This window comes from Carcharodon carcharias, chromosome 14, assembly GCF_017639515.1.
Source record: "Carcharodon carcharias isolate sCarCar2 chromosome 14, sCarCar2.pri, whole genome shotgun sequence".
NCBI lineage: Eukaryota > Metazoa > Chordata > Chondrichthyes > Lamniformes > Lamnidae > Carcharodon > Carcharodon carcharias.
The window spans coordinates 145,079,855-145,104,936 of record NC_054480.1 but is presented as its reverse complement, the minus strand read 5'-3'; the positions used below and the strand labels follow the sequence as shown (position 1 = coordinate 145,104,936).

Sequence of the window (25,082 nt, the reverse complement as noted above, 5' to 3'; positions counted from 1 at the left end):
ATTTCTGCAACTGGGAAGCACTTTTTAAGGCAATTTTCCTTTGTTGCCATTCTGACCCCCTGCACTTGCTTCCACCTGCTCCTCACGGAGTTAAGCCACTGGCAGATATTTGAATGCTCACCTCCTCCATGCAACCAGGGTTTCCCAGCAGCAGGTGTGACATCCCCCAGTAGACATGTAGGGAACGAAGCACCAGAAGATAGAGCAAAGGAGATGAGGGCAGCATCGACCACTGCACGAGGCTTGTCGTCTGTCGGTCACTATCTGTCTTTGACATCGCAGCCATACCTGCACCTCCACTTACAATTAAAGGGGCATTTCCCCCGAGCTGCTACCCATCTCACAACATCACCTCAACCTGTTTTGGCTTTACCTGCCCATGTGCCAACAATTACCAACTGAATGACCATTTCAGCACTGAGTGCAGCCTTTCCCATATGACCCTATCCTCAATGAATCAAGCATTAATGCACAGTTTACTTTAACACAGTAGTTCACAGAATCTCCCCCCACCCCCCGTATTTTTACCTAATGGCCATGCTTCCCCTGCTACCCACGTTTGCCTTTTTCATCTCTTAATGTGTTGCTCCTGGGATTAGGATTGTGACAGCTGGCTGGTTCCTCATGCAGTACAGGAAGGTTGTGGGGCTAAAGGGCTCAGGCTGAATGGTTTTTAAAGGCTGCACATGAGTTTCCATTCAGTTCAGTTCCTTACACTATTTTACATGGGTGTTCCTGCACCAATGGGAATTCAAATGAACGAACCCAGGAAACCCTGGGTGTAATCCCTTCTGTGGGCCACCAGGAGGTACAAGTTTCTCTTTTAAAGGTGCTACAGCATCATAATTCATTTCAAGGAAATTGAGAGCCATTACTTCTCTCAATCTACCTTTGCACCCTAATATATTTTACTTGACTTGTCTATTGTCCATTATTCATTATTTCTTCATAGGTGGCATGTAGGCCGGAACTCTGCAGAGGCAGCAGAAATCCCACTGTAGGGGCAGAAAGCAGGGGACAACTCTGCTTCGGAGGATGGTGGGATCTGGGACCACATTTTGCCAGTGGCAGCCAATCAAGTGGCAACCTATTGCGGATGGCCCACAAGAGCTGATGGCCCGGAGTGGTCACTTCTGGGGCTACACCTGGGCAATGAGGGCGCATTGATAGTCATGTACCTTCGAAGACAGGTAAATGGTGTCTGGGGACGTCGGGACCAGTCAGGCAGGACCTGGTAAAGTTGCTGAAGACCGGTAGCGTTGTTGCTGTGGGATGGGGGGTGGTCATTGCTGTCAGGGAACTCCTCCTTGAGCCAAAAAATGTCCAAAAAGGAGACACACACCCCCAATCCCACCTCTTCCCCTGCCCATCCCAACCCTCCCCAGAACCTGCCAGGAAGACACTAGGTTTCAGGGGACAGTCTTCTTACCCAGCAGGCAGGCCCCAGCCATGGAAAAGAGGCTAAATTGGGTTCCGTGCACGTGAGCTGTCTGCTACCATTCCCATCGATGGCAAAATGGCATGGTGGTGGGAAGACATCAGACTTCCTGACGTCTTCCTGCGCCATTTTGCCAGCCTTCCCACCTCCCCAAAGCACTGGTAGTCCAGGCAATAGAATATCCATCCTATTCCACATGAACAAAACTTTAGAATTGGCTTTTGGCCCTGACCCTCATCAGCAATGATCTCTAACCATCTAAGGATTTACTCAGTGTTTAATTGGTCACCATTCTTATCCTGTGATTGAATTTGGGTTACAGAACTATATTCCAGGAAAGAGACTTCACAAAAGGATTACAATTCCTTTGTTGTTCCAACCAATTTCTTCTTGAAATGTTGCCAAAATACAACCTATAGAAAGGATCAAGTCAAACAGCTCTTACCTGGAGAATACAAATAAGCAAGTAGTAGAAATTAGCAATTCGCTGGAATTGTTCAAACAGATTGCGAGGTAGAAATGTGATAATGTTGTATTTAGAAGTTTTAATTTCATTGCCCTGGAAATAAACATATTATAAAATCACAACTGCAAAATGGGTATAACAAAAATATGCATTTTCATAATATATACAGTGATTGATTTGACCCTTTGTTGAACGAAGTCCCCAGTTTGGCTGCCATTTTTGATTTGATATTGAGGAACTTTATTATTAGTCAGGCAAAGTAACTTTCCAACAGTGAGCTTACAGCTTTCTAGGAATCTGCCTTATCTCTGTGTAACCTTTGTTTCGTTTCTATCTTTGAGAATTACAACCCACTGGCAATTACTGTGAGAAAATAAAGTATGAAAAAAATACCTTAAAATAGAGGGTCCATGATAGTTGATAACTCTCTCTGTCTCCCTGGGTGGAATTTAATGTCCCCTCCAATGGCTAGTTTGGCAGTTGGGTGGCATCTAATCAGGCAGGATGGTGGCGGGTGGGACCCTGTCTCCTTCCCATCTGTTAATGGCCCTTAAGCGGGCATTAATGCAGTGGCAGGGGGACTCGCCATGCAAGGAGCACAACAAGCAAACCTGTGTGCGACTACTTGTGGGCTCCTGGGGTGGGGGGGGGGGGGTCCCTCATTCAAAGGCACTCAATGCCTGATCAAGGGATCCAGCATCAGTAGGGAGGGGGTCCCACTGAGAACCACCCCCTTGCCCTTACTGTCTATCCCTCTATCTGTGACCCCCCCCAACCCTGCCACGCTCATCCTGCCACCACTCACCAGTGGACTGGGATCCAGCGACGATACTCGGCCTCCAGTAGGCGTAGTGCTAGCAGCAGCCACTGCCTCATTAATGGTGCTTCTGTTCAATTTAATTGCCAGGCTTTGGCCTCTCGGTGGGTGGGATTTTCAGGCCCTTGTATCCTTGATGCCGGGTAAGGCATGCCACAGTCCAACTAAATGCATGATTGGAACTTAATACGGTGGGCCTTCCCAAAAAAAGGTGTTGAGGACCTCTCGCCGGCTCTCCAGCTGATGGGCAACACCACTGTCACCTCCATTATATACCACCCCTGTTCTTTTATGAATACTCTACGGGTGGAGTTGAATGCCCTCCCCTTGGTAAGTTTGTTGGCGGAGGCATTTAATCAGGTGGGTGGGCGGCGAATGGGTACTCTGGCGGCTTCCTGCCTCCACCCTGCTTAAGTCCATGGCGACAAGGTCCATAGGCAGCCTGCATGCCTTGCTGCCAACTGGGGCCCTTAATGGACTATTAATGCCCACTTAAGTGCCTCATCCACCACCGCTGGTATTAACCTAGGTAGTCACACACAAGATCGTTTGTCGCGCTCTTTGCATGGTGAGTGAGTGGGCAAGGAACTTGCCCTGTGGGGATCACACCAAGCCAACAGGCAGAGGGGGTCCCTCATTCAAAGGCACTCAGTACCTGATCAAGGAAACCGGCGTCGGGAACAAGGTGGGCCCTCTGACAGCCAGCCCCCTGCCCTCGCTGCCAACCCACCTCCCTGTGAACTCCACCCCACCACATCACTTAGCTGTGGCCTGGGATCCAGTGACGATCCTAGGCCTCGAGTAGGTGTTGTACCGGCAACAGCCACTGCCTTCCCATTGGCGCTTCCATTCAATACATCTGCCGGCCTCAGACTGGCCGGTAGCTCTCAGCAAGCAGCACCTCTGCCCCTGGGGTCCTTGATCTGGATGGGTCTCCTCTAAAAAGAGGTGATGCGAGGCTCTCATGGTGGAAGTCTCGCCCACTTGCTGGAGAGCTGGCAAGACCCCCATCACCTCCAGTAAACAGCACCCTATGTTGTCCCAGTTGAGTCAGGCACCCTTTTGTAGCCTGGAGATGGCATGTAATGGTTGAGTTGGAAAGTTCTCCACAACCATAACCTATGTTGCCCTCTGCACTGACCCAGCAGCTTTATTCAAATGAGGTTCCAGCAGTTTATCACTCTCTTATCCTGCAATCTTACCAGTGCACTGGATATTTAAGCCCTTATTGTATCTGATAACAGTAATCTGATAAGTAAAACCAGGAATTATATTTTAAGTTTAAGCTCCTCCAATTCTTCATTGGGTTATCGTACTCTGTGACATGTGCTAGGTCATAAGCAAGAAGGATCCTAGGTTCAATCCCTACGCTGTTCTAAATTAGCCAATCACCATCAGGCAGTTAGTATGCTACAGTTGTCCTTGAGCGTAGGGAGAGTAGAAGAAAAATAAATATCCAGAACAATCCCTCTTGTGCTCAGCAGGGGTACTTCAGGCTTGTATGGCCTCTGACACACAAGATTCTAGCTCACACACGGAGAGGGACTGTACCAGAGAACTACTGGTGACTGTAGAACTGCAGCCCAGGTGAACGAGTGAGGTGGTGGAATACAGATTTTGTGCTCTGTACTTTACACAGTCACGTTGCACTAACTCCGATTAATCAACAATTGATCAATGTGCAGCCATAATGGGCAGGCAATTTGGAGGTAATCTGCGTAAGTAATTTTTAATAACAATGTAAATAAAGCCCTAGTTGAATTACTCTGGTGGTCTGCTTGCGTTATGTTATTCTGCACGCTACAATTCTACATCTAGAAACAAGATCCGGGAAAAGATGGAGTTACTGAGGGTAATTGCCCAGATTAGTGACAACTTCATGCTTGAAATGTGAACCAGGTAAATTATCCCATTGTTTCTGTTTACCCATACAGTAGATCCACCAATAACGTATTAAAACTGAACTGAAAGCTATAATCTTTGAAGCCATGAGATTTATACAGCATCTCAGACAAGGTTTCATGCAATCTGATGCTGTTTTATACACTTATGTACTTGGTGCTGCTTTAACAGGTCTACAGTTCTGCTTTCAGGATAAAGGAGACGGTGCATAGATAAAACTCTCCATGATTTGAACTATAGAAGCAGCAAAACAAACAGACAGGCGAGTGAAGGCTCTGGTCTACAATTAACCATGTGGGTCACCTAGACGTCTCAAGTCCCTTAGCAACTGTTACAAGTCAAACACAGAAAAATACTTCTGGAGTCGTTACATTTGTCTTTGCATCTGCATAAATACAGTTAAATTCAATTTTAAATACTTGGAAATGTAATTATTGAGAATATAGATCAGATGTTTCCTTGGAAATGCCCCCATAACATTGCTGGAAGTGGAGCTGAAACCCTGAATACACTATTTAACCAGGAGCAACTCCGAGAGAGTTCCCGGCCATAAGATGAGGTTATGTGTTTGGCTCAGCACCAATGGTTTACTATCATGAAATATTGAACGTGAGTTAATCAGTATGGACCATTCCCCATAAAAATTAAGAAAGAAACTTACAGCATATTTCCTTTTCTTAAGACAAAGGAAGAAAGGTTCCTTGATTTGAGCATGGTATCTCCTGTTGTTAGCTTTGACTTCCCAGGTATTGTCTGGAAAGTAAAAAATTGACATGCATTCAGTTTGTGATTTATCTACTGATTTCTCCCACTATTTGCTGCTTTTCCTAAATTCTTTTCTCTTTATATTTGATTTTCTTTTCTGCGGTGAGGAGAGACACAGTTTAATTTCTAGAAATCTTCTATTGGCCAGTAATTATAACGCTTATAAACTGCTTTATTCTGCTCATTAGAGGATCCCACTGCTCTCCCCCCCTGCTCACTCCTGACCCCCACTGTTCTCATCAATATCAACTCTCACTGCTCCCCCACCCCATCCCCTTCCCTCACAATAACAGCACCCACTATTCTGCCATTCTTGGTACCACCAAATGAAACACAAATGGGCAAAACAAAATAAAATTAACCACTGAGATGGAAACAAATGAAAACAGTGAATGAAGGTCAGTAACAAGATATAAAGAGAATTTGTGTCAATTATTACAGCAATCACAATACTCATTAAAGTCCGGAATTTCACTTTTCTTACTGTGACTAGCACCATGGATGACCAATTGGTTCCAAGAGTGAAAATTGAATCCACACTCTGCCTGTTGTATGGGTCTACAACACCACAGGTACAGCATCATTCAGAGTCTTGTTCAAGGAACACACAGTATGTGGAGTAAGGTATATAGGCTACTATTTCAAAGCTGATGTAAATAGTTTAAAATTAAGATGTAATAGGATATTATCTATAATACACTATTCCAAACAGTCATATTGGACCAAGACATTAACTCTGTTTCTCTCTCCACTGATGCTGCCAGACTTGCTGAGATTCTCCAGCACTTTGTTTTTATTATTTATTATCTATAAAATGGTCAGCAACACCCTGCTGGTCCCTGAGGATGTATTTTTAAATTAACAGGCCAGCTATAATACTCTCCTTTGGTACAAAGAGACTACTGATGTGCATTAAGACACAGCACACAGCAGACCCGTAGGACTGAAACCACTGCATCCGAATCAGGGTTGGTCACCACAGCAAGGAAGTCTTGGTCTGTTTCATTTATAGTTAATTCTTCAGTGTTAGCAAAGAACTAGTCAACCCAGTCATTTCTTTCTACATCAAGCACTTAAATTTTCTTCCATTTACTTGGGCTAGGCAGCAATGCAGAGCCAGCAGTATAACTCCGCACTGCTCAAAACTGGGAGTGATCTAAAACTCATACCACACTCAATGTTATAGTACAACACGCCTCAGTGAAATACACACTGCCTGTAAAGTATTGGATGGCAGCGACTTTGCGTGCTTTCTATACTACTGAAAGTATTCTAACCAAACACGTTAGATTAAGTGTCCAGTAAATTAGTGTGATGCCGTGCCAGCTACAGTATGTTGAGAACTAAAATCAAACAACCAGAATAAGAGTCTTATTCTAAAATGATGCTGTAATTCACACCACTTTCAAGCGAGTACAAAAGATGCAGAAGTTGAATGGTATGACCTATAACTGCACAACAATTCACCCATGGGTATGTACAGTGAAAAGAACCAGGAAACCAACTTAGAACAGTTCAAGTGATTGCATGAAACAAGCCACAGTTCAAACCAAGGGATTCATCCTGAGCTTTTATATCCTGAGCCAATTCTCAAAGTGCCATGGAAACATGTGCCATTCAATGACTTCTTAGCCCTGCACTGTCCTGTTATTATTACTGATGCTTTCAAAATTGATGCTGTTCATGCTTGAGAACAAATGTTGCATTAAATCTGCAAGGAAGCAATAATACAGTGCCTCTACTATGTGACCAGCCATAGGGGCTGGAGTTTTCCGGCCCTGACACTGGCAGGCATCATCGCGGGTAGGATGGGAAAATTCGGAGGGCTGTGACTTTTAACGACCCTCCAAATTTTCCCGTCCCGCCCACGACGATGCCTGCCAGTGTCGGGACCGGAAAATCCCACCCATAGACTCTGAAAAATATCTCCCTGGTATTTTCCTGTGGGGTTTCTCACATCGTGTAAGCTGCTATAAGCCTCCACCAGCACCGTTCTGTGACAGATTGCTGGGAGGGGCACAGCTGCATCCACAGTCATTAGTCATATCCTTCCCCTTATTTCTTGGAGGAGAACAGCTAGATTCTGCTTGGCGCTTGGCCAGCCTATAACCAAGAATTTGCTAGGGGTGTGAATTGCTTATATGCAACCTGCACCCCAACACTCCATGGTACAGGTGCACCATGTTAAGCATTCACTTTATCGAGAGAGTCTGAATAGCTGTGCTAAACTTAGGCTTTTTTAATGTCACAGAGCTTGCAGTACGACTGAAGGTTGCTGCTGTTCCATTTAAAATAGTAGAATGAGTCAATCCAGCGAATTATGAATAGTATTTTGAATCCTTATAATCACATTACTTTTATATAGCACCTCCACTGCAGCTAATTAAGTACTTTTCTTTTTGAGGTCTAGCCACTGTTGTAAAATAGCGATATTGTGGCGAATTTGGACACAGCAAGGTCCCGCAAATGCCAATGTGATAATAACCTGATGATCGGTATTTAGGTGATAGTTAAGGGATAAATTTTGGCCAGGACACTAGGGAGAACTCTCCTGATCTTCTTCAAAATGGTGTCATTGGACTTTTTTCTGGCCATGAGAGATGGCAGAGAGGGCCATGACTTAAGGTCTAATCTGAAAGACAACACTGCACTACACCGGAATGTCAGCCTAGATTTTGTGCTGAAATCCTTTGAATCCACAACCTTTTGACTCACAGTCAAGAGTGTTTTCACTGAGCTATGGACACAACCCTATATGGAAGAGCTAGTTGAAGTAATTCCATATTTGTTGGTATTCATGACACCACAAGTATGCTCTTTTCCCAGTGTCTTCAGGTCACAGAATCATAGAATACTTACAGCACAGAAGGAGGCCCTTCAGCCTGGCATGTTTGTGCTGGCCCTCCAAAGGAGCAATTCGCCTAGTGCCACTCCCCTGCCTTTTCCTTTTCAGCTAATGATCCAATTCCTTTTTGAAAGCCTCAATTGACCCTGACGCCACCACACTTTCAGGTTGTGCATTTCAGATCCTTACCACTCGTTGCATGAATTTGTTCCTCATGCTGCCATTCCTTCTTTTGCCAATGATTTTAAATCTGTGCCCTCTGGTTCTCGATTTTTCCGCCAATGGAAGGTTTCTCCCTATCTGTTCTGTCAAGATCCCTCGTGATTTTGATTTCTCTTCTCCAATGAAAACTGTCCCAACTTCTCCAATCTTTCTATATAACTAATGTTCCTAACCCTGCAACCATTCTCGATAATCTTTTCTGCACCCCCTATAATGTCTTCACATCCTTCCTAAAATTTGGTGCCCAGAACTGGATGCAAGACTTCAGTTGAGGTTGAACTAGTGTTTTATACAGGTTTAACATAACTTCCTTGCTTGTGTACTCTATGCCCCTATTGTTAAAACCCAGGATGCCGAATGCTTTATTAACTTCTCTCTCAACCTGTCCTTCCACCTTCAATGACTTATGCACACATACACCCAAGTCCCTCTGCTCCTGTACCCCTTTTAGAATTGTACCCTGTATTTTATACTGTCTCTCTGCATTCCTCCTACCAAAATGAATAATTTCACACTTCTCTGCATTAAACTTCAAATGCCCCTTGTCCACTTATCCTACCGACCTGTCTTTGTCCATTTGAAGTTCTATACTATCCTCCTCATGGCTCACAATACTTCCAAGTTTTTTATCATCTGCAAATTTATAAAATTGTGCCCTGTAGACTAAGGTCTAGTTCATTAATATATACCAGGAAGAGCAGGGCTTCTAATAGGGATCTGTTCAAGGAAGATCCCAGGGATCTCCACTCTAAATCTTCCTCTAGTTCACCATTATTCATTGTTTCCTGTTATTCAGCCAATTTTGTATCCATGTTGCTCCTGTCCCTCTTATTCCGTGAGGTTTAACTTTGCTCAAAAATTTGTTGTGCGGCTCTGTGTCAAATGTCTTTTGGGAGTTCTTGTTTACTACATCAACAGCATTACCCTCATCAATCCTCTCTGTTACCTCATCAAAAACCTTAAGCAAGTTAGTTAAATATGATTTGCTTATCAAATTACCCATGTCTGGCCAAGTGACTGAGGTTAAACTGACCGGCCTGTAATTACTGGGTTTAGTTTTACACTCTTTTTTGAACGAAGGTGTAACACTTGAAATTCTCCAGTCTAAGGAAGGCTAGAAAATTATGGCCAGTCCTTCTGCAATTTCCACTCCGATTTTCTTCAGTATCCTCACACAGTTCCGGCGCCTTATCAGTAAGACAGCCTATTTAATACCACCACCTTATCAATTTTAAACTCTTCAAGCGTTTGAACTACTTCCTCTTTCACCATGACTTGGTGGCATCTTCTTTCTTGGTAAATTCAGATGCCAAGTATTCATTCAATATCTTAGCCTCGTAAATCACCTTTATGGTTCCTATTTGGCCCCACTCTGTCTCTTACCGCCCTTTTACTACTTATATCCCTATAGAAGACTTTAGGATTCCCCTCTATGCTTGCTGTCAGTCTCTTCTCATGCTCTCTCTTTGTTTCTCTTATTTGTTTCTTTAATTCCCCTCTGAACATTATATATTTAGCCTGCCTCTCAATTGTATCTACCTGACATATGTCATAAACACACTTTTTCTGCTTCATCTTAATCTTATCTATTTTTGTCACCCAGGGAGCATTAAACCTCTCTCATGAGTGCAGGCAGTGCCAACTCCTCTTAGACCTGTGCCAATCCCACCAGAGCCATCTCCACTCCCTACTGTTTTACACAGTTGTGAATGGACTGAGCTTTTAATTTAAGCCACCTCAATAAACTGACAACAGGGGTGTATTAAAAGGGCTTAGTGATTGTCAACCCATATCCCAATAGTCTGGACTCCAGTACTAGATGGAAGTACCCAGGACAATCAATTCCGACTATAGTGCTGAGTGTATAACATAAGTGCACAAACATCTTACCTTTTGTCAGCTGGCATGTCTCAAGATTATTTGAATTTGTAGATTCAGAAGTGCTCATTATGGAAACGGCTGTCGAAAAATAAAAATGGCTCCTTAATAAACTCAAGCTCTAAATTGAACAGGTGAATCAAATCACAGCTTATATAATTAATAAAAATGTAAATGATACAGGACCAAATTGCAGAAAGAAATCCTTCATACCTGCGACCCTCAGCAGGGTTAATCATGGGGTCACCTCAGCCACCCTACACTTTAAAGAGATCATGTGAAAATTAACACGCGGAATATTGTTTTGATATTAGAAACATTGTTTGCTGGTTTAATTTTACAATTCTGATGTCTCAGTGCACTTCCTCTTCAATCTGTGAGGCAGATCCATGAGAAATTGAGACCCTAACAAGAATTTCCATTTGGGAACAGTCTCTATGGAAGCTTATACCCAATATATTTAAAAAATGGAAGCAGTTAAGGCTGTCATTTTACATTGCCACAAACATCAAGTCATCTTAAATTCCTTCAGATATCTTAATTTATTAGTAATAACACAGTAGTGGGAACAGTAAAATGATGTAACTGATTGAAGAACATGACCTTGGTCCAAGTCCTGAATCCAGTTTCATGTACCTTTGCCAGCCTTATACTGCTTAATAATCACTTCAGCTGCATTTACATGACAGCTCCAAAAGTACATTAAAAAGGAGTTTAATATTATTTGTTACAAACATTTAGACTGAACACAGGTTTTAATCTACCCTCTGTAATCTCCTCCAGCCCTATGTCTCAATTTAGACTTGTGTCTAGTTTCTTAATGCTAAACCTTTTCCCTGTAACTCAGACACATAAGAGACTGGACCCATAATGTAGACACACAGCAGTGAAGGCAGAAATGCCGTGAAAAGCTTAGCATTTTTTAGGCAATGTAAAACACTCAACCTTTGCACCCACAATTCAAGATGCCATTCAAATGCCTTGAGTGAGTTACAGCTTTTTAACTATTGGCTCTGCATAATGATATAAATTAACAGACCATTACAACACTGACTTCAGTGGAGTATGCAGAATACAGCTATTTGTGCTATTGTAATTCCATGATCAAACTTAAATGTTACAATTTAACCCTCCCCAAAGTTTGTACCAGTTACATAGAATTACATAGGGCTGTATCTTCTGGTCTGTGAGCGGGGGTAAAATGACGCGGGGTGACATCGGGTGTGTGCCCAGACGTCATGGCGCATCGTTCAGACTTTCAGTTCGGTGGGAGTGCACCCGAGTCGGTTGCACGCCCGCCAACCTGGCAACGGCCTATTGAGGCCATTAACAAAGTAGTTGAAGTCATTAATGGACCTGCCCGTCCATCCTTAAGGCTGTTGGGCAGGCTGGGAACCCTGGCGGGCTTCTGAAAAAGCATGAAAGCTTCATCCACGGGCGGGATGAGGTTTCATGAGGAATTAAAAATCTCACAATATTCTAAAATAAAAGTTATGGACATATCCCAACTCATCAGAGGACATGGCAGGGAAATTTTTTTCTCAGCTTTATTTGAGGTTTAAAATGTGAGCCAATCTCCTTGAGGCAGCACTTTGCCTCAGGGAGATCTGTGCGCTCTTCCACACGCATACGCAAAAGAGCGGACTCCCGGTTGAAGGGAACCCACCCTCCCCCCCCCCCACCCGCCCGCACAGGGAGCACATCGCGCTTCCTGGTGGACGTCACACTGGGGGGGCCTTAATTGGCCCACCCACATAAAATGGCGGCGTGCCCCCAACCAGGGGCGCCGATCAGAAGCCCGCCCACTCGTGTCTGCTCCCGCACTTACCAACCCCCACCCCAACAGGAGGAAAATATTGCCCATAGAGTATACAGCACAGAAATAGGACATTGGGTTCAACAAGTTCACGCTAGCACTTATGCTCCACTGAAGGCTCCTCACATCTAACTTGACCAGCATAACCCCTCAATTCCTCACTGTCTCATATGCTTATCTAGCCTTCTCTGAAATGCCTCTATACTATCCAAACACAGTGACTGGGTGATGACGTTTGCAATATTAGTGGATCGGCATTTTCAAATCAAAAGATTCAAAGAACAAGGCTGCCGCTACTTTATTTTGGAGGAGATATTTCTGTCACTACCTTCAAGAGGCAATTTTGTGCCCACCGAGGATACAACTGAACTAAAGCAGCTTCTGTAACCAAATGAAAAGGTTGGACATCCTGCTGTAATCCAAGTAGAATCAAAGAATTTTACAGCATTACTGTGTTTGGTCTCTGAAAGATTTCTCTACTCAGTCCCATTCCCCACACCTTCTTAAGTTTCTCCTTTTTAAATATTAATTCATTTCCCATTAAAAACTATCGCTGATTCTGATTCCGCAGCTGTTTCTGATAGGGCAGTCCCTGACCCCAGAACAAAACTTGTCACAAACGTTTTCTCCTTACCTTTCCCTTCCCTCTTATGGTGATGATCTTCAACTCATACATCTGCAGTGACCAACCTCCCAACCACTACTCCCCTGCCAACTTACCTGAGATGGATACAAGCAAGGACTAGAGAAGAAAGGAGGGCAATAGGAATTTAAAATAAAGGGAGGGCATTGGATTGGCTGAACATGTCTAAAAGGGAAATGATTGTTTCGTGTCTTATTCATTCGAAATACACTCCACAGTGAGCACATTGCATCAATAAAACAGAGAGTAAAATAATTGAGAACCACAGTAGCACTTCATGTTCTTCTGCACATTCCATTCAAACCCGAATTGAACTGCTCAACACAACTTTTGCAAAACCATGATTATACACGGAGCCAAACTAAGTGGAAAAGAATCAAGAAATATGGGCTAACTGATAACACAAGCTAACCTTGGGTTTTGGATAAATCATAAATCTGAATTAGCAAACCGTATTCATCAAAAATGTCAAATGTGCTACAATCTGAGGGACACACCTACACCATGTTATATTCAATGAAATATACATCAAAATAGTTTGAGTTAAAACGTTTGTTCATTTGTTACCTCAAACTCTAATCTTCTCTAAACAAACCCCAACTTCTCCAACTTGGTGGGGGAAATCCCTCTACAAGGTAGCCTTTTGGCTGTACCCACACCCAGGCTGGCAGGGAGGGTCTCTAGGCCTGCCTAGAGCATTAGGACCCTGACCTGCCACTGAGTGCCCACCTCCAGGCAGCTGAACTGCTCCACGTCAAGGCAGGAAACTGGAGGCTGACCGAAAAACCCAAGTCGGCCTCCTGTTTCAGTGCGCTTAACCAGGGCCTAATAAATGAATTGGCTGACCGCCTCAAGGGGGTGGGCGGCCTCGCCAGCAACAAACCCATCCCGGCATTGGGAAACGGGCCAGGAAACCGGTATGCTGGCCAGGGGCAGTATTGTCGGGTCCTGTCCACCTCCGTTCCTGACCTCCATGGGGCCCAAAATTCTGGCCCTGGTATGTGTCTACTAACCAAAATTTCAGGAAAATCAGCAAACATGTTTTTAACACACACCTGAGTGTCAGGCTTAAAAATGTGACAATTAATTTCACCACTAACTGCCTTCCAAAACTCTCCAAATTTTACAAGTCTTTCACTTTGAGGTAAGATATGAGAAAATACCTTCTCCAGCACTTATTGTCATTTTGGAAGGATAAATGTTTTGAAAATACCTTGGTTACAGGAAGCCCACCGAGAGTTTCTCTGACATATGAATTACTAGAAGGACGCTGATACCAGGTACCAGGGTGCCACTGTAGTAACTAGGCTGAGAAATCTCATTGGTACAGCAACAGGATAAATAACAAGACAAAACATGGTACACAATAATGACACAGAGTAACTGCGATGATAATGGTATGCTCTGCAAACGTTACGGGGTAGAAATTGGTATGCATTGTGCTAGTCCTTCAGGTGAAAAATGGGTGCAAAGCCTACAAGTTGACAGTGGAATGGCCTGCCCCAGAACTGCTCTGTCCATTGCACTGTCAACTTTGTGAGGCATATTTATTATGCTTCCCAGGTGAAGCATAAGACAGTGAGGCCCTTGAATATGTGGAGTTGAGGCCTAACATCAGGTTAAGGCCTTTTTTGTTAAATTGGTGACTTTTTTTTCAGCAGCCCTAGCAATCGCCTACGAAAGCTAAGCTTTAGAATTTTTTTACAAACACCTTCCTATGAAGCCAGAAGAAGCAGGCTCATTCCCCTGATTCCACGGGAGTTATAACTGGCCACTCCACTGTAGCCTGCTCTGATCATTCCCCCTTCCCCACACCGATATTTTAATTTATGGCTCCTGTAAAATTTGTAACTTGTAAAACAAGATGTCTTGATTTTGAAATATTTATGAATCGGGGAATTAATATTGGGGAGAAATTCAACCAAGTTTTGCCTGTTTATTGGTGAGAAAGTAAAGATGAATTGAAAGAATAAATTTTAGGTTGCAACCTTTCATGTGTTACCTCCCTCAGAAATGTAACCTCTGCCACTTTGGAAACCACGTACTAACATATGTGAAGAGTATCCATTTAAAAGAGGTGTTAGGTGCTTTGAGTGTGCAAATCAGAGTTCTAACAGAATAAATGAAGAAAGGATTGGTATACATGCAGCTCCTTTCACATTCTCCCTGTATCTCAAAGCTATTAACAACCAATGAAGTACTTTTGAAGTGTAGCCACTGTTATAACACAGGCAAATGCTGCCACCAATTTTGAACGTAGCAAGGTTCCACAAATGGCAATGAGATGAGGCCAGATAATTTGTTTAGATGATGTTGGTTGAGGGATAAATTTTGGTCAGGGCATTGGGAACACTTCTGCTCTTCTTTGAATACTGCCATAGGATTTTTTACATCCACCCAATAGGGCCTTGGTTTAACATCTCATCTGCTAGTCCTCTGGACTTAAGTGTATATCCTGACAGAGAGAGAGCTAGTGTGCACTGTATCTGTCAAACAGAAACTCTACCCGAATAGATTCTCAGTAGCCTGGTTTAAAACCATTCATTATGGTGCTGGGTGCTTTGCAGTGTAAGCACCTGGCTGACCAAGAAAAGGAATGTAGGACATCAAAAACTGGCTGGAGGTGTGTTCAGTGTAGTTATGGAGAAATTAAGAAGCAAATATCACAACACAGATCATGATACGTACTACAACAATGAGAGTTCTTTCAGGATTTTCAGACGTTCAAAGTCTAGTAGTGCAGTGCTTCATCACTGATCTTTCACAAACCGATGTGTTCTGTTTTAAATTACTTTCACTCATATCTTCCAAATTGTAGAAGTGTATATGCTATTTATAGGGCAATGTGACCAAAACAAATGAAAACGCAGGGCATCTGCAATTCACTCACAAGGGACTCATTAATAAACACAGTACACAACAGTAGTGAATAAGAAACTTGGCTTCATCTTTTAAATGTTCTCTACTGTTAGAGTCTCTCACCATGCTATTCAAGGCCTCTCCCTCTGCTCTTGGTTTTCCTCTGGCTTGACATATCCTCTTCATGTGCTGGCAGAAGGAACGTTATACCAGGTCTCCCTCTGCTGTTATGGCACACTATTATTTAATTGGCCAGCCAAGCACTTGGGATCAGTTGAAGAAGGAATAGCACGTTTTGTGTGGGCGAGGGCTGTCCTTAAGGACATAACTGAAACTGAAAGTATTTGCTGATAATTGGCCTGGAAAATCATGCTAGTACAAGTCACAGTTGAAAAGGATGATATATTATGGTATTTACTATGAGGAAACCCTTTGTCTAGATATTGTGTATTAAGACATCTTTCAACATATTATGTAAATCATCAACACTGCCTGCACAAAAAGTTAGTGAAAAACAAATGGCAGGCAAGTAGAGGGTGATTACATATTTATAGTATATTGAAATTCTTATATCTGCATGTATGTCCTGGTTACAGAACTTACTTCCTGTTGTCACATTTTTAGCCTATTTTTATTATAAACTCTGACCTCCACATTTATAGTGCAAAGTACCTATTATCATGCTGTAATATTTTTTACTATGTTAAAGGTGCTATATGTGCACCACCTGTACAGTAGAGAAATTCCTATACACATGTACAAATTACAATAGAGAAACAGGGCATTCAGCCCAGATAGTCTGTAATTGTGCTTACTTTTCAATTTAACATTAATCATAATCCTACATGCCCACAATGTTCTTAGTTAATTTTATTCCCTTTTCTTTCAACAAGGTTACATTTATATCTTGCCTTTAATGTAATAAAGCATCAGGCACTTCACAGGGGCATTATAAACAAAATCTTACAATGCAGAAGTGAGGTGGAGGGGTGTAGGGAGGGAATTCCAGAGTTTGGGGGCCTAGGTAACTGAAGGCATGGCCACCAATGATGGAAGAATACTCAAGAGGTCAGGAGCAGGTAAGTGTCAAAATGTCGGAGGGTGTGGGGCTGAAGAAGATCACAGAGATTGAGAGGGGCAAGGCCATGGAGGGATGAGAATTTTAAAATCAAGATGTTGTTTGACCGGGAGCCAATGTAGGTCAATGAGCACCGTGGTGAAAAGGAATGAGACTCGGTGTGAGTTGGGCAGCAGAGTTTTGGATGACCTCATGTTTACGGAGGGCACAATGTGAGAGGCCAGCCAGGAGTGCATTGGAATAGTCAAGTCTCGAGATAACAGAAGCATAAATCATGGTTTTAGCAGCAAATGAGCTGAGATAGGGTGAAGTCAAGCAAGGTTATGGAGGTAGAAATACTCAGTCTGAGTGATGGCGTGTGTAGCACATCTCAGGGTCAATTATGACACCGATTGAATAGACGGGTCACTTTCAAACATGTATATAACCTATTCTTAAATGTTTGTCTCTGCTTCTATCACGAACTTTACTCCTTTATTCCAAAGCCTCATAACCACCTATAAAAAAAGTTTCTCCTGATGTCTATCCTATCTCTTTTACACTTAATCTTCTCCACCCTTGTTCTAGATCTGTTAATCATTAGCAACAACCTGTTTCTACCCCACTCTGCTCAATTTCTTCATGTCTTTAAACATTTCCACCAAATCACGCTGCAAGCTTTGCCATTCTAAAGGAAAGAGACTCAATATTTCCAGTCTCTATTTGTATTTGTAGCTTCTCCTTCCAAGCTGCACGTAGTGAGTCTTCACTGCACCCTCACTATTGCCTGAACATCATTCCAAATTTGTAGATCCCAAATCTGCAGAAATTATTCCAACTGTGATCTTACTAAAGTTCAACATAGATTCACCATTATCTCAATTTTTATATTCTATGGGCAGAATTTTACATTCGGTGTGCGGGCATGCACCTGACACGCCGGAACATTAAATGATGTGCGATGACATTGGGCGTGCGTCCTGATGTCATCGCGAAGTCGCACGATATTTCGTTCAGTAGGCACACGCCAGAGTCGGCTGTGCACCCGCCAATAAATGATCGGCCTATTAAGGCCATTAACCAGGTAATTAACCTGAATTTTATACTGCCCATCCAACCTTACACGAGCGGGATGAGGTTTCCTGAAGCTATTACAAATGAATAAAAAGTTTCATTTGAACCTAAGAACATGTCCCGTATCATGTGACACAAGTCACATGAGGGAGCATGTTTAATTGAATTTTTCTGCTCTTTATTAATTTTTTCGTAAAGCCCGTCAACCGCCCTGAGGCAGCTCTGTGCCTCAGGGAGACCGCAGCGCTCTTTTGCTCCCATGTGCAAACTGCGCATTGCTGCCCGGCTCTCCCTCCTTCCCCCACCCGCACTTCACTCTTTGTGAAAGTTTTTTCTCCATCAACCATCCACCTATTCCATTCAGTGTGAACATGATCCTTGAATGGCTTGTTGAGGCACAGATCCAATGGTTGAACCCTAGATATTAGATGTCCTGGTATAACCGCAATGTGAGTGTTATTTCTTCACAGGCACCTCTTGAACTCATTGGTTGTATGGGATCTGAACACATCCCACATTAATAAACTGTATTCTTTGCATAGGCCACTAGGATGCCTATTACACACATAATCGTCCACAGCTTCACTCCATCCTCATCCATCCAACCATGTCACGGACATGCACAAAAACTCCTGCAGGAAACTTGATTTCCAGCATGGTTTTATATTTGAAAATTTCCATAGGTTTTAATTTCATTCCATCAGGCAGACAGGGGTTAGTATCATTGTGAATCCTGTCTTGTCATGTCTTGTGGTTTTCACCAGAATGATTTTGAACCTTTCCACCCCACAGTTTGGCTGCAGGGGATATTGAAACTCATGAGCGTTTCATCCATATTGTCGATGTGACACAATGGGTACTTGTGCTTTTGCCGATGTCTGACGATGAATCATTGGAAACTGGTAATTTTGTCATCAAGCACTTCTGATATCTCTGAACAATCTAGGTCTTCTGCCACACTTGACATTTCCTTTCATAAAGCGTATCACAGTCATGTCAACTGTCCCTTATATTTATTAGGAGGGTGGACTGTACTTTTAAAAGGCAGCCTGAGATATGACATTTTCATAAATGAAGTCCAGAGAGTTGGCCAACTTATTTTGTGGTTTCTATACACACAGGAAACTACTTTATGTCTGAACATGTCTCTGGAAAGTCATTAAAATGTCCTCTCCACGTCAATTGAAGAGCCATAAACTAATAATGGCAGTTAGACTTTCTGGCGCCATGAAGATGGGACTTCAAATAAAGGCATTCAGAAGACTGCTCATGACTAGAATGCTGATGACATATCATTCATTCTCTACTGCATGTCAATGGCAATTGCCATCAGCCCATTGTGTGGAATACATTAATACTATTATCACCTGACAGAAACTGGCTGGAGATAGCCAATATCTTATTAATTCTCAAGGGCAGCTCAGTGGGTCAGCCTGGGATATGAAGACTAGAGGGAAACCATCTCTCATCCAGCACAAGGGTGGACCCTGCTTCAAAAGTCACCTTAGGCAGAGATTTGGGGCTATTTCATTTTACATGCAAGATGCTAATTCTTTATTACAGGAGTTCAACCAACTCCAACAGGAAAGCCAGAACCTTGCCATTGTTTGGGGTGGAAACCACTGGCCTTCATTTTTCTTCAGTGCATTTAGAAACAATCCTTCAGGCCTGCAACATTTCAACTGCCAGCTCAGGGACTGGCCTTTTTTTTTAACTCATTAAGATAACCAAGTTCATTCCACAACTTTAGAAATGATCTTTTCTTGTGTGTGTGTGGAGTGAATGGTGTTCGTGGCATTTACATTTCAACTGTTGCAAGAAATAAATGTTTATCCTTTCTTTTGATTTAAACTTACAAGAAAGCCTGTTTTGTGTCCGTTCTTTAAAAGTCACAGCATTCAAGGGGTTAAAATACTTCTTCCCTAAAATACATCTTGTCGCGGTCATCCACAAGGTGAGAAAAGGGAAAAATTCTCCACATCTCTCCCTTGCCTTTAGAAACATTCCATAAAGCAGCTACACCAACTAGCTGTTGCTCTGAAATCTTTGCTGGACTCAGGGTTTGATTTGGCCCACTTAAGTCTATATATATACATTGCATTTCTGATGATGATTTTCGAGGACCCATTCTGATACTTGCTTCTCAAGATCAGGCCAGTGCCTGGTCCCGGTTCTCATGGTGCATTTGGGTCTTGGCCATCTTCTTCAGGACGATTCATTCTTCTTCTATTCTCACACCAGCTTCTCACGAATACCAAATTTCCCCACTGCAGCAGTTATTTGACAAGTTAGAAAACGCTGTGAGTTTTAGCTTGAAACCAGCTTTGTACTTCATTCTTATTGCCGGAGGACCCATTTCAGTCCGTTGTTCATCATGCACAGTCTGCCAATGTGTGGGCTTGTCTTAAACTCTTGCACACCTTCTTGGTGACATTGCCCGAAACACCAACTGATAAAATGAGTAAAACGTACATTTCTGAGATGAAAAATTGAGGCAACTCCGAATGCAAGTGTAGCATTTCTTAGCAGAAAATGAGGGTTGAATTATATGCCAAGCATAGGCCTAAACGTGATCTTTGGCACCAAAAAAGTGGAGTTGTCTTATACACCAGGTCGACTTATAGGACACTATCTATGTATACGCAACATGCAGAATAATAATAACAGAAAATGAAATACGCAGCAGCCTGAAGCATGTGTGGAGAGAGAAACACAGTTAACGTTTCTGGTCAAGGAGCAGTGTTCCATTAACTTTTTCTAACTTCTCCATCTGAATGCTGCTTTTAATGCCTTACGAATTTGAACTCCCAAATCGTGCTGCTCTTCCATGCAAAGTGTACTTAGAACATTTTTTATCCAGCAAATGCACTATCTTAAATTTACTGACAACTAATTCCATCTTAGGGGCGTAATGTATGACTTTTAAGAGTGAACAACATTACATCCATGCATCCTGGCTCAATTATCCATTTAACCCGACCTCACCAGAAGATTTTATCTTCAAGGTAAATATTCACCTTTGCCACACGGACTGTGTATAACCCATTGATTTCACTCCATCAACATCAATGGGATGAAAATCAGGAAGGATGTATAATGGCTGAGACATTCGCTCTGTCATTTCATTGCCCACATGGTGAAGATGAAAAAATTACTGCTGTGCGCAATGTAACAAGAAATTAATTAGGGTGCTTTGGTAATCATAATCATTGAAGGACAGGGTTAACCAGGCTGGTTTAGATAAGCATGATTACCATCCTATTTCAAGGTTAAGAAGGTGAAAACTTATACTGCTTGTTAAAAGCAATTTAGGCTGTTCTGTTTATCAAGATCATTGATAATGGATGTACCCATGAGCCTGGCAGGATAGGCACTCGGAACAAATTGCTTTATTCAAGTGTATTAGAAACAACATTCAATATACACTCTGCAGTTGTTCTTATGATGCTCGTTTTTACTATTAAATGTGACTCAACATTACTTTTCTTTAATTTATTTTCCACTGAAGTGTTACCCATGCACATACATTGTTTAAACATCAAACACAGTACATAACTCCATGGTGTATGTCTCATAACAAATCCATTTACATGCAGAGTCAGCTTTTCTGTGACCACCTGATATCCCGTAGGTTTTTCCATTAACAGGATGTGCATTCATTAATGAAAGTGTTCCGCTTATGTACCATCTTAACTAAATTTACTGTCACAATAAAAGAGGGATAATTGGAATGCCATCTGCTAAGAAATCATGTTGTCTCAGAATTTACTTTAAAAAGGAGATTGAGCTAAAGCTGATTAGTGATCGTTGGATAAGACAATCCATAAGCACCAAAAAGCTTACATCTGTCTCTGAAATCTTGCTCCCTGTTACCATGTTTTGTCCCACTTTTATCTTCCACTTTCTTCATACACTAAATTTCCTATGCATGTCATGCATCCTTATTGGGCATCACCATTCCCATTGGCTCCTGTGGCCTCCTAGCACTATATGAGCTGCAGATGCCCCCCGCCCTACCTATACCTGCAGCATCACTAATGCATTCAGAGTGGAAGTAACTTTATCCTGACTAACCTGGGGCAGTACCATGGAAGATCAGCTAATAAATTCCTATGTCTACATTGATCGGTGATATATAAATGTGTCATTTTGTAAGTACGCTCGCCCGTCATTGAATGTATTGCAGGATCTCAGTTTTACATCTCCCAGCTTCTCAGCCTACACTGCAGAGAGATTCCCTAGCCAGTTCCCTTTCTGTGCTGCTTAACTATAAATAATAACATAAAATTTAAAGTGTTTTTTAAAATAAAGACACAATTACTTAAAAATTAAGACTGAGTTGTAACTGCACACGCTGGTCTACTTACCCCAGAGTCTTACCCTGTTTCATCTGATCTTCTCTGCAATTACACAGGAAATGGACTAGTAGCATTGGCATTCCTTGGATGAACATTTCTTTAAAAGGTTGTGCGTTAAAATTATTCAATATATTAAATTAAATATGTTTGGTTGAAACTAAAATATCCTCAGAGATCAATTTAACGAAACTCAAAGGCAATTATTCACTTTCTTCCTTTATCCCCTTGGCACCTTCAGCCTTCTGAAGGCAGAAACCTCCTGGGACAGGGTTCCACTTGTCCTGGCTTGCCTAAAACCTTTATCAAGTGGGCATCTTTCAAGTGTAAGCTCGGATAGCAAGAGCTAGCAATGAATTGGACTAAGGAAGGGACAGCGTCGTCAAGCCTAATCCCTTTCTTGGCATGTGGGCCCAAAGTCTGGATGTGATGTCACAACCGAGCATGATCTGGTCTTCATGCATTTATTTGGACTATGGGAGGTTGTGTCACAACCAAGGCAGAACCCAACCACAGAGCATCTGTCATAAAGCTATACTATTTTTCATAATATTATTGTAGACTTATAGGTATGAGTGTGGATGATTTTGTCTTTGTGACTGATTTAATTGAATTAGAGTCAGATAAACTGCAAGGTTGAAATTATAAAAAGAAGTTAGGCGTAAAAAGGCATTTGAAATGCTGATGAGTAAACATGGATGAGGGTAGGGCATGAAGGAAATTTGCTTATTAAGATAAGTAGAAAGATATTTGCGTTTCAAAGGGATGGCAGGATGTTTACAAATAACAAGATAAATAGGGCAAGGTTATTATCTCCCAAAAGGAAATAGGCCATATTGACAACATGAAAGATTTTTATATAAGAAAAGTAAATTTCCAAAGACCTGTAGAACAATGGAATTCACAGACCAAAGAGAGAGTAAACATATATAAAGAAGAATTGAAGATTATGTAGGTGGTGTGACCGTGTAAGATCGAAAGGTGTCCCGTGTGAAGCAGTCCTTGGGGAAAAGCCTCTAGCCACTTTAGCGGAAGCCTGCTACGTCCAGTAACTAGAGCTGTGTTACAAGCCTTTGGAATTCCACTGTCAAGTGGTTGGTGTGGTAACCTTGCTGGGTTGATTTTATAATTTCGAATCTGTTGCCTTAAAGGGGGCGTGTAGTTGAGAGTCAGTTTAATTAAGAATTTTGGGAACTGTTAAGACTAAATAACCATGTTGCTATAATCTTGTGTGTGTTTATTATTTTATTTTTTCCTTTTGTTAATAAATGTTATAACTTAATTTTAAAATCTCTGAAGGTGTCAGTGCATAAACCTTCTCATAATAAATACAAATTGCAAAACTGTTGTGATAGCATGGCCAAGTTTCCCTTGTGGATTTGATCTGCCTGCCATATCATAACACATCTATGTACCTGCAGGCGTCAGGGCTCGATACCTGGTGCATTTTTCTATCTTTCTTAGCTTAGGTGCACTAAGCTCAATTGTCACAATCCAAGGGTCACCAGATAACTCTGCACAGAAATTGGTACTTTAAGGATTCGCACCAAGCACAATGGACAGCATATTAATTTACTGAGCCATTCAGTTGGTTTAATCATTCTAATGAATGAAAAGAATGAGTGAATGCACAGATATCATAGATAGTGCTTTTATTTTCTTTTTTCTTGCACCTTTCTCCATAAGTCTTTCCCTGAAGGCTGGTTGCTGATGTATATATGCATAGATGTCAATCATTCCTCTGCTACTGCATTCAAACAGCCAATAATCAGGTGTGAGCTTTTACAGTGAGTACGGACAAACTATTCCAAATTTGCTACTTAGCTACCAGGAGTGAAAATCCTGGATGATTTTTGCCCTCACTAACACAGGATTGCTGAAGTCAATTATGTTTATTCCTGTTGAGATCAGCTAACAACGTAAATTAGCGAGCAAAGTTGGCATCTTGTTGGTCTGTTTGGTTCAGCTAGCTGCAGGATAAACTTGCTGAACCATGGAGAAGCTTTATAAAATACTTTTACATTTTAAGAAGGTAGGGTTGTCAAAACAATGCAAAAAAAAGTAGTTGCAATTATTCTCATAATTAAAATTTTTAATCTCAGTTCATCTTGGTTTTAACTGCATAGTTAATTAGTACAATTCCTGCATCCATCTCTTGAAGCTTTTTTCATTATTGATGCCTCATTTAATTCTTTGGACAAGGTGGGGTAAATCTGTATTCATATCATGTATTCAGTCAATTGTGTTTTTTTTGGGGAATGGGATCCTAATTCACCTGATGCTCCTGGCTCCTACAAGACTATCCTGTACAATGTTTCTATCAAAACGGTCCTTAGAAATCTGGATCAATTGCTTGGTCTTCAGGATTATTAATCTCAAATGTGTTTACAATCGCTATTAACATAGGTACTGAGAACTGGATCGAACACAAGACAAATATATCTCCATTCATACAGCAGGCTGAAAGGTATTTTTGTGCCTACTGGAGACGCTATCAAATCAACAAGTATTATTTTCAAATCTTGGCATATAGTAAAAGTAGAAATTATAACTGAAAAGGCTCAGATACAACTCTTATAATTATCTTAACAGAACAAAATACTGGGTTATTAGAAGGGACCAGAAGCTCAGTGAGGAAATCTAGAATCTGGATTTGGTCATTTTCGTTACTTGAGAGCCAAATACGTACACAGTAGAGCTACTAATGTGTCATGTTATCCTGCAGTTAAAAGCTTTGTAAAATATTTCACCAAACCAGTTCTGGTAAATATTTCTTTACAAGACTTAGCTTTCTGTCAGCAACCTTAATAAGATCATAAGGGTAGGAGCAGAAGTAGGCCATTCAGCCCATTGAGTCTGCTCTGCCATTCATTGAGATCATGGCTGATCTGATAATCCTCAACTCCCCTTTCCTGCCTTTTCCCCATAACCCCTCGATTCTCTTA

At 41.9% G+C, this 25,082-nt stretch overlaps 1 protein-coding gene across 3 annotated transcripts in view; it reads right to left on the bottom strand.

Moving 5' to 3' along the window:
* The window catches only part of LOC121287241 (phospholipid-transporting ATPase IC-like), a 126,645-nt gene that overhangs the window by 94,331 nt on the left and 7,232 nt on the right, over positions 1 to 25,082 (bottom strand). The window contains exons 1-4 of one of the 3 annotated variants that reach the window (XM_041204940.1): positions 15,775 to 15,905; positions 10,346 to 10,414; positions 5,285 to 5,376; positions 1,884 to 1,997 (exon numbers count right to left, since the gene is read on the bottom strand). In XM_041204940.1, the coding sequence (XP_041060874.1) occupies positions 1,884 to 1,997; positions 5,285 to 5,376; positions 10,346 to 10,403 (264 nt within the window). In that variant the 5' untranslated portion in view covers positions 10,404 to 10,414; positions 15,775 to 15,905. Of the gene's footprint in view, positions 1 to 1,883; positions 1,998 to 5,284; positions 5,377 to 10,345; positions 10,415 to 10,546; positions 10,595 to 15,774; positions 15,906 to 25,082 lie in introns of those variants that run through there. The other 2 variants (XM_041204941.1, XM_041204939.1) reach the window with 2 other exon arrangements.